At 44.7% G+C, this 16480-nt stretch overlaps 2 protein-coding genes across 6 annotated transcripts in view; one reads left to right on the top strand and one right to left on the bottom strand.

The window, feature by feature from the left end:
- The first annotated feature begins 143 nt into the window (after nt 1–143).
- Nucleotides 144–1915, top strand: spp2 (secreted phosphoprotein 2). Its single transcript, XM_039793069.1, has 6 exons — nt 144–270; nt 345–472; nt 657–776; nt 1133–1240; nt 1555–1603; nt 1764–1915. The coding sequence occupies exons 1-6, from the start codon at nt 171–173 to the stop codon at nt 1844–1846; spliced, it is 588 nt and encodes a 195-aa protein (XP_039649003.1). The 5' UTR covers nt 144–170; the 3' UTR covers nt 1847–1915.
- A 1317-nt stretch (nt 1916–3232) lies between these two features.
- The window catches only part of raph1b (Ras association (RalGDS/AF-6) and pleckstrin homology domains 1b), a 39301-nt gene continuing 26053 nt past the window's right edge, over nt 3233–16480 (bottom strand). For all 5 annotated transcript variants that reach the window (XM_039793064.1, XM_039793063.1, XM_039793066.1 and 2 more), the window contains 10 exons: nt 13029–13106; nt 11079–11238; nt 10686–10807; nt 10311–10376; nt 10069–10212; nt 9211–9321; nt 8585–8683; nt 8353–8473; nt 6981–7117; nt 3233–6866 (listed from right to left, as the gene is read on the bottom strand). In XM_039793064.1, coding sequence (XP_039648998.1) covers nt 4197–6866; nt 6981–7117; nt 8353–8473; nt 8585–8683; nt 9211–9321; nt 10069–10212; nt 10311–10376; nt 10686–10807; nt 11079–11238; nt 13029–13106 — 3708 coding nt within the window. In that variant the 3' untranslated portion in view covers nt 3233–4196. The remainder of the gene's footprint in view (nt 6867–6980; nt 7118–8352; nt 8474–8584; nt 8684–9210; nt 9322–10068; nt 10213–10310; nt 10377–10685; nt 10808–11078; nt 11239–13028; nt 13107–16480) is intronic.

Genomic DNA, 16480 nt, shown 5'->3' with positions numbered 1-16480 from the left:
TTTAATTCAGGGCATCAACCTGGGATCAATAGTGCTGAACAAAGGTTAGCAGCTATTGCATGAAGGAAGCAGGACAGACAGCAGGTGAGGGAGTTTTTTATGGGGTTATGGAGGGTAAGAGGCGGTGCATTGGGGGGGGGGGGACTCAGACAAAGACTGAACATAAATAGATGGAGGTAAATGAAGGACTGAGGTATTTTGATTTGGTGCTAGACGAGATGAAGTTCTACGTGCTTCTCTTGGCCCTGCTGCAGTCTCTGGGATGCTCAGGTGAGCGGTTCTCCGTATTGATCACTTCATGAGTAAATACTTGAGTGACTTACTCCACATATTTGTCCTTGCAGGTGTCCCACTGTACAACTCTGAGCTGGAGTCTATGGCAAACAGGGGGCTCGGAGCAGCTCTGGCTGAGGTCAACTCTGTGTATGCTGTCAACCATCTCTACCGGGTAACTCAAGGCTCTGTCAAAAGGGTGAGTCTGCACATACTTATAAGATATATATATTTATTTGCAGTGTCTGTACCCATTTTCTATTTTAAGTAGTAGTAGGTAGTAATAGTTGCAGTGGATGCTATTTACACTATAGCTGCAGTACTAGGTATACTGTATGTTCTCTGTATTATTTTTATTATGACAAATATCACATGCGTGCCAGGTTATACCCATGGGCATGAACACTGACCTGCTGATGGTATTTGGCATTAAAGAGACGGAGTGCTTGAAGGCTTCCACCCACGACCCACAGACATGTGCCTTCAGACCTGGCTTCTTTGTGGTGAGACATTTCATGTCATCCGGGGTGAAAAATGATGACCTTACCGAATTAATACCTTATGATGGATTGTTTTAGTTTGGTGCCACAGGGGTGGGGTATGTCACTTTAATAATACATAGTATCAGTGTTGATTGTTAACCATTTCACTGTACCTGTACCCTGTGAAGGCCTCGTATCTAAATTCTGGGTAGGACATGTGTTGACTGACTGATGCAGCCCACTGTTTGCATTGGCACAAATTCACTGGGACAGAGTGGGTCGATCAAATCAATTCTGCCATGATGCAGTGGTACAGTGACTTAATATTTGCATTATTCAGACTATAAAAAAAATGCCATCCTCTGCCTTCACTTCAGCCATCCTCGTCCTGCTACAGTCGGGTTCGAATGTCGGCCACCTCAACCCAGGTGCTTTCTCTCAGATGCGGCCACGACTCCTCAAGCTCCAGCGAGTCCAGTGAGGAGGTGAGGACCCAGACAAGAAGGGTGGGCTAGAAAAGGGAGAATAGCAGTGCTGTCATTTTACATTTTTTTTCCATCTAATTTCTCAGTTTCCATTTTGGGTTTTAGGTCATAGCATATTATATTGGCTACAAAAAGTAGAAAAAGCAGTTTGTCACTAACAAGTGAAAACATTTATTTGGAAGTTTACCATTGAGTTAGTACAGCAAATTAACTTAATAAACTCATACTCAACTAAAAAGTTAAGCTTTCCAATAAGTTTAAGCAACAATAACTATATAGTGCATGTGAATAATATCAAGGCTTTATATCCACAGAAGTTCTCAAGAGAGAGACACCCGTTCACCATTTCATTTGCAAATAGAGGTAATTAACAAGTGATGGTAGAGTACAATCACTTTCTGACTGGTTTCAATAAAGATTTTGATGTTTTTCACATATTCACAGGGCTTGTCTTCAGTATTTCAATATACATTGTAATATTCAGTGCATGTAACCAACCAGTTATTGGTATATCTTTCAACAGACCCGGCCCCTGCTCCATCCGTCCAGCCTGGTCGCTCTCTCCACAACCAGAGAGCGGAAGTCTGGACCAATTCCCTGGAGTGAAAGCTCATTCTGGAAAAATTCAGGTGCTGATCAGAGGACAAACTTGAATTAAAAAAAATTTGCACCCTATGAATTTGGTCCTTTTTTATGATATTTAATTGGGAAAACATGTTACCTAAGGATTCATGCCTGTTTGGAGTTCAGGATTCAATCCCTATAAATTTAAATTATTCTATTTGACTGTAAACAGCTCCTAAATGCGTTTTTTTTTTTCTTAGTGTAGAACAGGATAAGACCACTAGAGGGAGTCTGGGATTCACTGACCAACAAACACTGTTCCCATTTTAATCATTTGTACTTCAACTGTGAAATCATGGTGCCTAAATGCATTAGATTAAGTTAATTACCCATACAGGTCTTCCCAACTGCACCTGACCCAAATCATTTGAACAAATGAGGACTCCGAGACAGGTTTGAACATTTATATTGTGATTTTCAGTTTATATGCAAGAGGACACATCTGCAGCCATTTTTCTTCATTTCACTTGGCCCCACGTTCACATCAGCACATCAATAACTTAGATACTGTACTGTAGCAAACATCCTGTTAAAGACAATGATATTCAGTTATAAGAAACGGTACACTGCCTTCCAGGTGGCGATCAAACCACTGTGGCGTAGGACATAAGAATGTGAGTGGAAACGACCATATTCATGACACTTCAAGCACACATTTCCACACTAAAGCCAATTTAAAACCAGTTTAAACAGTCTGAAATATGAATGATATGTCATCCTGGCACACAAGGACATGTTGATGAGGAGTTCCTTGAAGGACAGCATTAGCATAATAAAAATGAAAGCATTGCTGCGAGAAATTAAAACCCTTCATGATCCACTGTACAGGTGCAAAATCAAATGATAACCTTTAGTCCCTGTCCACCAATAGCACCGTGGAGAAACAAGATATGATCGACACACAGATAAAAGCAAAATTCTGTCTAATGCCAGTCAGATGATTTCCGTTATTGACTACATGATTTAACCAGACAATTGTATCTTTTTCAACTGGGTCACCTTTGGAGAAGATGAGTATACTTCACATGACTGAATCCAACCTGTACATTCTACTTCCTGAATTGTGATATGATAATTTTTAGAAGGCGGGAATAGTAGAGTGCAACTAAACAGATACAACTGAAAAAAAAAAAAAAAAAAAAAAAAAAAAAAAAAAAAAAAAAAGAAAAAAAAAAAAAAAAAAAAAAAAAAAAAAAATATTCTTTTTTTTTTTTTTTTTTTTTTTTTTTTAAAAAAATTAATTTAAAAAAAAAAGTGTGTTTTTCTCCAGTTGCACAGTCCAGACTCTGCTGAACATTTGGAAGAAATCTCCTTTCGGTTTTGACCTCTGTGCAAGACTTTGGGGATAAGGCTTCCTTCTGATTTGCATTTGCCAAGTTGTGGAACAGTCTAGAAATGTTTGAGACAACAGATCTGAAGTTTTAACGTTTTTTTTTTTGTGTAATTTCAATTACACCTTTCCATATAGAGTACATTCCATTGCGCCCTGATGTTTTGTTCCTCTCTAGACTTTGTTGACCAGCTATTAAAACACAGACTTATAAAAAAAATCCTTCCATTTATTGATCATTAAATAATTTCATATAAAAGCAAACCTAACCGTCCCCGCTCTACAAAGGCCTTCTTTAATGGTTAACTACTCCACCGGCATATAAGCATACATACATACATGCATGCACACAATGCATGTATGCACATCTCAGTTTCTCTCTCTCGCTCAATCATGCACACACACCAGAACAGCTTCATGTTTTACAGCTTGTTCTTACATGAAGTCCATGCAGTACCAAAGCAGAAAGATCCTGTGGTGGTGTAATATTTCTTTTTTTGTCTCCAGTATGTGGCACAAACTTATGGCAAAGAAGCGGATAACATGGTTCGACTCAGACCTGGATCCAGTAATGTTTGCACAATTCTTATTAGTGTTTATTTAAATCTGCTTGGTGTACCAGATGGGTGGGGTTTACTATACAGGGAAATACAATGTCTTCCAGAGAGTTTAGACAATCACAGAAAATTAAAAGGCAGTTTTATTTTTCTGTGACCTCAAACTTACCTACTCCAGTCTTTATTGTCCCAATATTATAAACCACACTGATCCAGAAAGCCAACCATGTTAAAAAAAAATTGCAGTAATTAGCAAACAATAATTGACCATGGTCTGGTTTGGGTTTTAGTATATACACAGTCATCTATTTATCATTGTGATCCAAGAGGACGGAAGGAATTCAGGAATTCGCTCCCATTTCACGAATGAATGTTCACTTCCATATATTCTTTCATTGTCTATTCATCCATCTTCATGGTGTCCTGATCTCCAAGTTCAACACTCTCAAGTAAGTTTGGTGGTGTCCCCCCGTTTGGGTGGTGCAGGTGGGGGTCCTCGTCGTAGCGTTGCATAGCCTGAGATGTTTCCGGACATGTAGCCGCCATTTGCTCCATTGCTTTGCTTTCCTTGGTCCAGGAGCAGCTCCGGGGGTGGCGGGGGCAGCGCCATGTCGTCCATAGTTCCTGCAGTGTCCAACTTGTCCGTGAGGCCAGCCGAGTTGAGAGAACTTTGGCGACCCACTGACTTTCGCTTCAGTGTCCGGTTGAGATCATCCAGGAAATTGGGCTGGCCTGAACTGCCCTTTGGGGAGGTGGGTGGAGGTGGTGAGAGTGGAGGGGGCTCCGGGGTGGTGTTATTACGCCGCACAAGTGTGGGTGGAGGAGTCTTTTTCAGGGAGCTCTTCCCCCATAATGAGTTGCTGACAAGGCAGACAGGCGGAGGAGGAGGGGGAGCCTGGGGCTGGGGGTTGACCACGGCTACCCTCGGAGGTCCTCCACTATGGGCGTCACTACCGGGAGGTAGAGGAGGGGGGAAGAGCTCAGAGGCCGGGGGAGGAGGTGGGAAGTAGGCGCACTCATGTGGTGGGGTAGGGAAGTCACCGCCGGTTTGCTTTACCTGGCTCACTTTGGCCTGGAGCGCCATGGGCAGGTTGGCCAGGTTGAGCTTGCCTGGTTTCGGGGGAGCAGGGGGTCCAGCTGAAGGGTCCTTGGAAGGGGAGTAGGAGGTGGGACACGGGGATGAAGAAGGGGCGTTGTTCTGGGGAGCAAACTTACTGAACAAGTTCCTCCTGGATTCCTCGTAGGAAGCCGAGGCGTTGAACTTGACGCTGGTGTTCCTCTGTGGGGTGGGAGGGGGTTTCTTGCCCACGAAATTGGAGGACCCAGAGGGTGACCTCCTCAAGGGGGAGCCCAGGTTCCCAGGAGGGAGTGGTGGAGGAGGTGGAGTTGGGCCAGTGACGGGGGCTGGGGGAGGTGGTGGAGGAGGAGGAGGAGGAGGAGTCGGGCCGGTGACGGGGGCAGGAGGAGGTGGCGGAGGAGGAGGGGGAGGTGGAGGCGGGCCGGTGACGGGGGCAGGGGGAGGTGGCGGAGGGGCAGGGAAGCCAACGTTGCTGTCTGGAGGGGGAGGAGGGAACTCTGGAGACTGCAGCTGTTGGCCACCCCCAGGCTGCCATTTTGGTTTGGTCTTTACTGCAGGTGGAGAGAGGGGGGCTTTGGGGCTCTCTGTGTGATTGGCGACTTGGGACGGAGCTCCTGGAAACTGACTTGCTAGTTGTTTCACCAAAGACATGGTGGGAGCGGCTCCCGTGGAGAATGCCGTTTGTTTAGACAGGCTGTGCTGCTTGGGGAGGGTCGGAGGGGGGTGGCCGGAGATGTGACCCGCCTGGAGGCTGAACTGCTTCTTGAGAGGTGCAGGTGGAGGAGGGGGTGGAGGTGGTGGTGGGGTCGGGCCGCCCAAGGAAGCAGGAGGTGGGGCAGGAGGAAATGGGGACACAGGTGACACGGGTTTGGGGGCAGTATGAGGGACAAAGCCTGGGATGAAGGTTTTGGGTGGCGCCGGCGGCGGCGGTGCAGGAGGAGGCGGGAACTGGGCTGGCACTGGGAAGTGCTGGGGAGGAGGAGGTGGAGGTGGCGGAGGTGGAGGGGGAGGAGGTGGGGGAGGTGGGGCGGGTGCAGGCGGTGGGGACTCCTCAAGGCCTCCATTTGGAGAGAGGAGGTCCCGTGGCGGGCTGGGAAACCTTTCCTTAAGGGCCTGCTTCAGCCCGTTGGGGTTAACAGGTTGGCTCAAGGGAGCCAGTGCAGGAGGGGGTGGAGGGGGAGGAAATGTAACTCCGTTGGTCTGTGGAGCAGGTGGAGGTGCTGGGGGCGGAGGAATAAAGGCAGGTGGGGTAGCTGGACTGGGAGGGCCCAGCTTTAACACAGCCATGGCGGACCCAGGGGTTGGCATGGATGGTGGAGGGGGAGGGGGAGGTGGAGGTGGGACATTAGTCCTTGCCGCAATGTGATTGACATTGGGTTTGATGGGCACTGGTGCTGCAGGCAGTGTCGAAGATGTGGGCAGAACTTGCTGACCCAATGCAAGAAGGTGATTGGGCAACCTGTGGTGATTGGCAGACTGGGAGGCCTTCTGGTTCTGCAGCCTGGTGATGGTGCTGTACTTGTACATGGTGGGAGCCGGCGAGTGGTGGGACACCATTTGAACTGGGGGGGGTGGGGGAGGAGGGGGAGGCGGAGGTGGGGGCGGAGGAGCCAGCTCTTGCTGCTGTGGGGGCATGTGGTTGTAGCTGCTGATGGTCTGCGGCTGCTGAGGTGGAGACTGTGGTGACTGCTGAGGGCGCTGAGGATACTGGGGGGGTGGCTGTGGGGCCTGTTGAGGAGAATGATGCTGGGGAGGCAGGTGCTGGTGTTGTGGCTGGGTCGGTGTCTGGGGGTGCATTGATATTGATGGGTGCTGATGCTGTGGTGGGTGCTGTTGGTGGGGCTGATGCTCATGTGGGTGCTGTTGGTGGGGCTGAGGCTGTGGCTGCGGCTGTGGCTGCGGCTGAGGCTGCGGCTGCACCTGAGGTTGGGGAGGGGGCGTCAGGGCTGGGTGATCAACTGAATGCTGGCTGTGATGCCGGTGACTGTGGGAAGCATGCGGCAGGGTGGCCCCTCTGGATGCCTCCATTCTCATATGCTAAAAAGAGACTGTGTGTTAGCTCAGTGAAGTGAATGACATATTGTGTAACAGATATGCAACTATAACAGGGTTTTTTTTTTTATCCCTGCTGTCTCTGAAAGAAAGCCATACCTTGGAGCTTTCCTCGATCTGGGTACCTCTCTTCCAGGCCTCAGAAAAGATGGAGCTCACCACACTCTGGGACCGGCCATGAGAAGAGCCTGTGTCCACTCCACTGTCTGAATGGCCTGAGTGGTTAGACTGGGACTCTGGAAGCACACACAAATGACAGTAAGAGTACATTCTATACTTCTATTTGGGACATGATGTTTGAAAGGCATTTACCAGGCAGGGTAAGTCTCATGAAAAACTGAGTTGCATTGTGGGAAATGTAGAATCTAGTGTTTTTGGAGCTTGAACCATACTAAGAAATAAAAAAATCAGGATATATCTGCCTTTGCTACCTCAATTTGGACTTTTCCATTTTTTTAACGTTGTGTCTATTTGCACCCCCGGTACGAATAGCCTCGGCCACACAGCTGAGCTATTCACACCCTGTGACGTAACAACAAAAACACGTTGCTCGCTTGCACCGAAATCATGGCGGACGTTCATCTTCCATGACCGCAAAAACTGGCAAAGTTTTGTCTCTAAAGTTTATAACATTTGAATTTCTAGCGGAAAATGGATACTACAGTTGCGCTTTCTGTCTTCAGTGAAAGCATACAACCGTTAGTTTGTTAGCTAGTACCTATTTTTTGTATACAGTACCGTTACCTAGCAACTGAGGCTTGAAGAAACCAAGTGGTAAACAGTTATACAATGTTCTGTAAGAACTGCTAGGTTAGTGGTTAGCACGCTTACCTTTGGTATGGGAGTTTGGAGTTCGATTCCACTGTGAGGCGATCTTATTTTTTTAATTTTGGATTGGATAATTTGCATGCAATTGCGCAAGTACATTTTTTTTTGCAGGGTGGTAGGGGAAGACTCATGAATATGCCTGCTCTGGTTGGGTTGGTTAGGTTTAGGCAACAGGAGTGGGATTGGTTTTAGTTAGGGTAAGAATGTCAGGGCGATAATATTCCAAAAAGGTGTAATACATGAGTAGTATGGATAACTGTGTGTAACTATATGCCAAGGTACCGTAAATGCACAGGGGTGCAAATAGCATACATTGATATTTGTACCAGACGGGGTATTAATAGAACACATAGCTGTGTGCACCGGCGGGGTACGAATAGCATTCATTTCTAATTGCACCAGGGTACAAATAGCACTTCTAATTGCACCAGGGTACAAATAGCACTTCTAATTGCACCAGGGTACAAATAGCATACACTGCTAATTGTACCAGGGGTGCAAATAGCCTCACCCTTTTTTTAAAGCCTTAAAGCTGACTTAGTGGAATTTTAAATTGCTGGCATTCCTTTAAAATGTTCGAATGTCAATGATCATGAAAATGTTGCTCTATTTGAAATCTACTATACTGATGAATTAAACTAACCATGTATGCTGGCAGAGCTAGAGCCTGATCGGATGCTGGAGGTAGAGAGAGAGGACCAATCGTAGGCCGCCTCTGTCCTCTTCATGGCTTCCTGGTAGTTCACGTATAGTTGCTTGCCATACTACACACAAACACAAAGTGGAAAACACAATGAGATATAATTAATTAAGGAGTGTTAGAGAACTATTTCTTGTCCTTCGTGCAGACCAAACAAAGTGGAGCAGAAACTTACCTTGGCGATGCGAATTCCATTCACCCATTGGTGCAGGGTCCTGACATCATCACAGCACAGATATTTGATGTACTGGGACTTCTTCTGGATTTGTGGATGCTGCAAAAAGAAGTGATTATACATTTTACTATCCACCAAAGCCTCACATAAGCACTGAAAAATGCTACTAAGTTTCTTCATTATGAATCGATTATACAGGATATATAATGCGCTGTAAGTATTTTAGCTTTTAAGCATATTCTGGCTATTTATGAGACTTAATTTTAACATATTACACAGTAAATAATAACACTTCCTATCCACTTATTAATGATGATCAAATCAAACGAAACAATTGTAATTGACTTGTTTGGAAGCAATTTGCAGAGCTTTTAACAGAAAGGTATTTTCTAATGGAAGGCTAATGCATTAAAGATGCTTGTCTGACACTGTAAGAGAATAGCTCTAATAATAGCGACCATAAGAATTATTTCACATGTTCACACTGCTAATTTACATCCACACATAGGATGAGAAATTCACACGGTCAGTGTCCGTACTAACATGCTACATATGCTGTGAATACATTTGCGTGACATTGACAACATTTCTCCACTCAGATGGAAGATATCGACATAGGGCTTCACCTTCAGGGCCAGACAGTAGTCAGTAGGAGCCTTGTATTTGCTGCGGTAGTCCTGGCCGTAGTACACGTTAACATGGTCCAACTGCAGGAAGCACACGAGATCTCTGGATGCCTGCACAGAGGGAGGCAGAGGAGGATTTATTGACGCTTGGTGACTTCAAAAAGGGACTGAGGCTGAGTGAAGCTGCTGCTCTGTGCAGGGTGAAGATGCTGTCCTTGATGCCAGAATAACTTGGGGCATAGAGACTTCTCTACAGGTACATCTAACATATCTGGTGACAATTTGTCTAGATGTATAGAAACATGTAATGCAAAAGTCTTGATTACATATTAGAAGTCTAAAAGTATTTCTGGAGCATATGCTGTTTCCATGCTTGAAGAAGTTGCTCTAAAAAGGACTTTAAATAATCATGCTAAGAGGATCTAAGTCCCACTGTAGTCAAAGTGTACATGTTTTTAAGGGTAATTACACAGATCTAAATTTAATTTAACATGTTTTATTTAATGCCTGAGCTGGCACTATAATGTATTGTAGAACTCAACCTACTTTGTAGCTAACACAAGGTTGTAGGATTTAAAATGGGCAAAAAAACAACAACTGCTAAGTAGTCTGGTCTCTATTAAGTGCAGCTACGGAATGCTAATGAAAATGACTTTGGCGGATGATAGTGCTAAAAATAGGACATTTTTTTCAGTTGTGTTCAAAGTGATCAGGCGCTACAGCAACAGGAAATTCCACAGAGCAGACTATGTGAATCTGGTTCTCATAACCCCAACGCACATTTCTGTTCTCCATCTTCATTCCGTCTGAGCAGCGGGACGGTGTGCCTAAAGTACACCCATCCCAAGTCTTACTGACCTTGGCTTTGCCTTTGGGGACGTAGTAGATCCCTGAAGCTCTGAGGAGAAAGTAGCGTTTCTTCCACGACTTCTTACCATCCTCCTTCAGCCACAGGATGCCCTCGATCTCTGGCACAGACACTGAGCCGCCACAGAAACACTCCTGATGGACGCACAGAAATTGATGTCAAAGTTTATCCTGTGAATGATCCTCCTGGTGTAGGAAAAATAGGAAAGTTTGCGCTTGTACATTAATCTCACCTCTAACAAAGCCTCTTTATTCCTGTCAGCCATTTCGGATGTCTCCTTCCGCCCCAGCAAATAGTTCTGGAGATGATTGAGAGGAACAGTGAGAGAAAGCAGGGGGAAATGTCAAGTCGACGGCTCACCTCGTCTTATGTTAAATAAATTATTCACCTTTACTCGCTTTAGAGCTTTGACCTACTTCCAACTCTCCTACACGTACACACTACCTTGTTCACTCTCTGGCTCCCTGGGCTGTGCAGGCACTGAGCATGCATAAGCAATGTGTTTGTGTGTATAGCATATGCTGCCAGCATTTACACACTGAATGCAGGGAGGGCATTGAGAAGATGATCTGTCCTCTCTCTCGTGTATGTGCAATGGGACAGTCACCTGAGGGTTCTTGAAAAGCGCATATTTCTCGATGCGTTCGATGAACATAAGCTTGTTGTGGCTGTCCCGGGTCCAGTTTAATAGATTCTCCACCAAGTTCTCATGGTCCTCAAAAATACGCTCTGAGAGAGGGAGGAGAGAAGGAGAGAGAAGAGGGAGTAATAAAGATAAGATGCAAGATATGCAGTTTTTTTGCTGACCTGCAAATGTGCACTTAAATTTCCTCCCTCGTTTTTTTTTGGGGGGGGCAGAACCTTTAACTGTAAGCCTGACAATTAGCCCAAGGTCACAAGCAGTGACTATTTCTAGTTTACAGATAATTATAATCCATATGCCAACAGTGCAGACTAAAGCAAACCATAAACAATGTTTATTATTTATCTCCTCCCTTACCCATCTGTAGCTCATTGATGGTTTCCACTAGAGACCAGTCGGGGCTGTAGCCACAGTGGGACTTATCCAGCAGGCTGTCCAGCACCTGCCTCACCGTCTGCCGCTCATCCACCATCATGGTCTTGGAGCTCTCGTCTGACATGTGGACCCTGATCACCAGCTGAGGAAGAGGAGAAGAAAGGAGAGTGATTTTTGAAAATCGACCTGATGTGCAACATAATGGTAAAAGAGAGGGCTAGAGAGACACCAATATATTCCTTATGTATGCACTCAGCACAAATAATTTCAGCAAATGGCATAATCATTTTAAGTTGGGTCTTAAATTAGTGCTTTTAATCATATGGATTGTAGATTATTTTAATTTCAAATGTAAAATCAATCATTCTTTATGACAGATGTAGACTATTTCAGGCTTCCAACCATGTATTCATACAAATTACAGTAATCTTTTATTCTATTTTCTCTACTGGCCACCATATTCAGGAAAGAAAAGTTTAAGGACTTGTTATTTTCTTTTTGTCATTTTTTAATAAAAATGACCAAATGAATAATAATGATATACCTGAATCTCTGGGGACATATGGGTGATAATCGTTTCTTATCACTTAGCAGGAAGCTTAGCCAAAGGAACAATAACCCCCAAAGTTCATACAATACCTAAAGGCAATTTGCAATAAATTAATTTTATGTGAACCTATTTCAAGGCACAATGGCACAGAATCTTGTTGGGGATTTAACTTGTTTCAAATACTCTAAACTAAAACTATTTATGCGGCCACTACAGTCACAATGTTGCATATACAACCACTAGAGACTAAAATCCAATAATCTGGCCAAAGTTTCGCATCAAGAAGCGACCAAAAGTCCTCCATAACAAGCAAGCTTAAACTAATCTGAACGAGACAAACGTGCCAAATCCATCCTCACACAATCGCAGCCTACATAACACTTGTCCTGTTGTGAAACCAAATAAAGCCCTCAATTCCTAGACCTCCTGTTTGTCCTCTCCCACCAGGACCCTGACATCCAATCAGTGTGTGGATACAGTTGATTGACAAGAAGCTTGGACCAATGAGAATGATGGGGGAGCTGTGAGACGAAGACATGGGGAGTCTGACCTACATTTCTTACAGGATGGACCCCTTAAACCCCCTAGTCTGAGAGAAGAAAAAAATATTAAAATCAAACCCAGAAAATCCCACTGCTTCAACAAGATAAAACTCGGAACCTTCAATCCAAATGCAATCAAACTGCTTTATTGTCATGAATCAAAAATATAGTAAATGGTGACGCATAGCTGGCTATGCAGACTGCTGACAACCGCACAACTAGTAATTTAGCACATTACAGCATTCTCCTACGCTCCTACGCCGGCTGTACCAGCACTCTTTATCTTGTCACATTGTATTCACTTGGCAGAGTGAAGTCTAGCCCTGTTTATTGAAACACAGTTGGGTCTCAACTATTCATTGCTTGTAAAAGGACACCATTCTGTTGCTTTCATTCAAAGAGACAGTTCATTCACTGGCGGAAACACTGGTACAAAAATGGCCTGCTTGTGGAGTCCCATACGGACTTCCCAATGGAGACATGGACACGCCATGGCTATCAGGGCGCCCCAGTTCATCGAAAACCAGCACTTGTTCAGTTGGATGTGGTGAATAAGATGTTTTGTGTAGAATGTGTCTGCATTGTCTTGCAGTGCTCTTTTTCTGAAGCCTCTTTCTGATGTCTTGCTCCCTCCCCGGCAGATACACACACATAATCAAACACTGCAATGACCTATTTTCTCTGCGCTTCACCGCCTCGCTGTGAATGAAGTTTACAAAGAAAATGCAGCGTGCAGTAAATATAACGAGACAGCAGTTATTACACGAGTCAGACTGATCTTTCAAAATGAAACTGAGTCAGTTAGGGAGAGTGTGTACAAAAAGAAAGAGGTGGTCCTACCTTTTTGACCTGTGCCTCCTTGATTTTTTCCAGGGCGACTCGAATCTTCTCTGCCTTCAATTTGGCAGCTTGCTCCTCCTAGATGGAGATGCATGAGCATGGTTAATACGCTTATCATTCACATAACAAAACCACACATTGAAAACCCTGACAAAAACCAAAAAGGGTTCCTGATTTCCTAGCCTTGCCTCATCCTCTTCACTCATGTCTTTCATTATTCCTCTGGTAGGAACAAGACATTGTGCACACACACAACTTCATTAAATAGTAAGCAGCCTTCTAAACCATTTAAATGCACAAGCCTTTGGCATGATGGCGCGTGGTGTCATGTGCAAAACGAAATCCAGTTTTTCCATGCTTTGGGTTTGCTTACCTGCCCCCTCCAGCAAGATGCCATCACCTCCATTCCGCAGGTTGTGTATGCTTCCAAGTGTGTGAGCGGGTGTGTTTTATCACTTGTGTGTGAATATACAATCAAACACAACTAAACAACCATGATGCTAAATCGCTGCTACTGTGACATTGGTCCAGTGATCCCCTTAAATATGGCGCTCCATTTGCTGTCTATGGTTCCATATTGGATTCATATGCAGCGGTTTCCTTTGATGTTGCTATACAGCAGAAGGGAAACAATGGCAGACGATCCCCAAAGGGCGAGAGGCTGCGGATAAGTGTAGGATCAGTTCAGAAAGCCTCTATGCCCTCCACTCAAAAGGTACAACGATCTCCAGCAAAGATCATATTCAGGTCTCAAGGGCAAAAATGAAAAACATATGCAGATTCATCCATAACTAATGCATAAACGATAACAAACACCGCTTTCTTTCTCAGTTGTCTTTACATTGCAAGAAACCAAACAAAAATAATAATTTTAGTCCACTGGCCACCTTTCCTATCAGCTACTGGCATATAAAAAGTTATTCCACAATGAACCTCAGTGGGGGAAATTCAGCGGTGCGTCCACATCTTCCATCACTCAAAAGACGACAGCCGATAAGATAGCAGAGGCTGTGCTGAGCAGAGACTTTGGGACAGCGCAGGTTCACCCACATGCAGACGTGCGCCTGAGATGAGCCTAACTTGACTAAAAGCCCAAATGAAACAGTAGGGAGGACGACGCCCCTCCCCCTTCTACCCTCCAACTCTCTCTTCCTGCTTCCTCCCCTCTCTCGCTCACCCACTCTCCATCACTCTCTTACCACCCCCCCCCCCTCTCTCTCTCTCTTTATAACAGATGCAGGGTTTTGGGAGCGTGCCCAATCAATGGAGCATAATCCCCACAAAAATAGTAGAGTAAGGGGTGTCAGCCAACCAACGAGCCCCAATTGCAAGACCTTCTTTCCCCGGAGGAGCGGGGAGACCGTGACTGGCACTGGCCCTGGAGCTAAACAACAGTGACAACGATGGAGAGTGGAATTTAGGGGAATGAGAAGCCCAGGTGCTGAATATTTAAGTCTTGTGTGTGTACACATGCATGTGTGTTTAAAGAGAAGGGGTGAGGGGGGTCAGGGACAACTTCTCCCCAAGCCTCTTATCTGAAGTACCCCCCCTCCTTGACCCAGACTACCTTTTCCACATGACTAGCTCCAGGGCCCATACACATTAATGCAATAAAGCCAACATCATGTTTGGCCAACACATAGTGGCAGGCTTTTAGTCAGCCAAGTGTGAGCGCGAGTGTGAGTAAGAGAAACAGGGAGAGAGGAGAGGTCACGAGGAATGTGCAGATTACAGTCCAGAGTCAATCTGAGTCACACTGAAGGTTTAGCCCCACAATTGTCAGCGTAACTCCCTCTCCCCTCCATTATTCCTTCTCCACATGACTCCTACACCCTGCTTTTTATTAGACATTAATCTGATTCCTATTCCACAGGCGTTTTCCCTTCCACTTTCACACTCAGCCACACCAGAGCCAATTGTAAAAGGCTCTTCTGCCTAGCCTGGAAAAAAAAATAAAAAGAATCTTGGCACCCTCTCCCTTTGATGTCTCTCCACTCTCTCGCTCTCTCTACGCTTGTTCCCAAACATACCGCGCTCATTCTGTATTCTGATTTGCGAGGGAGAAAATGTGGGAGTCCAGGGGATCGGGGCTCTCTCTCTCTCTCCCATTCTCTGGTGAAAAGTGTAACACTAACACATAAACTCCCTCATAGTCTGTACGCCACAGGCGATCCATCCTTTCCCCACTTTTTAAAAACCTTTCAAATGCTTTCCACACAAACTGAGAGCTGATATGCCACAAACCTACAGCCTTGAAACACTGAATTAATTCCATTGTTCTGTAATGGTAAGAGATAAAGTAACTGCCCCTCCCAAAAGTTTGGCTGTAACATATGAGGGCAGATGAATTGTGTGGATATTATTGAGAGTCAGCCAGCTTCACTGTTGGCATCCATTATGTTCAAATAAATGGAGATAACTGAAAGAGTTTTGGAAAGAAATCTGCAATTCAATGCCAATGACCACTAATGGAGATCTTTCAGTTTACTTCTAAAATCCTGAAAAAATCATTCTTGAGAGTTTTCCAGACCCATAATTTGTGGTTTGTCTCATATTCAGTAAATGCTCTTGGTATATTAAATCTCAATAGGATTTAAGAAACTGCATCGTCTACCTCTGTTGAAATCCCCTGCTTTGCACTTGGCTGTGTCGTTTAGCGATGGTCGGATAAATCACAATCAACAGCGGCCAACTTTGAACCATAAATCTGCACACATCTGATCGGCATAAGCTTTGCACGGGAGCCAGGGCTGCAACCAATACATCTGCTGCGAAAACAGACTGCTGCCGAGAGGTTTACAGTAAGTTGGGAGAGATGGAACTTAGGAGGGCCGACACATAATGGATAAACAGATGGTAGTTGTTATACTGTATATTACAACAGTGGAGCCCAGAGGGTTCCCAAGTCAACACAAATTCAAGCATGATACACATAAACGCACAGATTTGAGATAAAACATAAGGCTGCAACTTGCTATTATTTGAAAGATTGTTTGTTTAGTCTAAATCATGTCAGAAAGTGCTAACTCAAGGTCCTCAGTCTGAGCAAACTCCGTCCGTGGAGAAAGAGTTTGAGATGTGATTAAAAGCCAAAGAAAAAGCTTTTAAGTAGACCTTAAGTTAATATGTTTTTGTTGATAAAACTACTCTTTGCAAAGTAAATAAATAACCTTTTTCTCTCGTTTTGTCTGACCAACCACACCAAACCCCAAAGATGTTCCACTTCTGAGACAAAAACAGAGAAAAGCAGCAAATCTTCACATCGGACAAGCTGGAGCCTCACTAACGGTCCGAGTTCACGACTGATAAATGACTGAAATGATGAATCGATGATCAAAATTGTTACAGGGGTCTTGTCTGTTGACTAACTAATCAAATGAATCATTGTAGCTCCAATAACATCATTTCATAAAACAGTGCAAATCAAAAGCCAGCTACATGGAGAAAGAGGA

This window comes from Perca fluviatilis, chromosome 24 (assembly GCF_010015445.1).
Source record: "Perca fluviatilis chromosome 24, GENO_Pfluv_1.0, whole genome shotgun sequence".
Lineage (NCBI taxonomy): Eukaryota > Metazoa > Chordata > Actinopteri > Perciformes > Percidae > Perca > Perca fluviatilis.
This window is presented reverse-complemented; position numbering and strand designations above follow the sequence as displayed.

What these genes read in the sequence shown, in the direction of transcription:
- spp2 (XM_039793069.1), top strand. Translation starts at nt 171, where the DNA reads ATGGAGGTAAATGAAGGACTGAGGTATTTTGATTTGGTGCTAGACGAG. An exon ending in GCAGTCTCTGGGATGCTCAG is followed by an intron (nt 271 to 344) that starts GTGAGCGGTTCT and finishes TTGTCCTTGCAG; the next exon opens with GTGTCCCACTGTACAACTCT. An exon ending in CCAGCGAGTCCAGTGAGGAG is followed by an intron (nt 1,241 to 1,554) that starts GTGAGGACCCAG and finishes TTATATCCACAG; the next exon opens with AAGTTCTCAAGAGAGAGACA.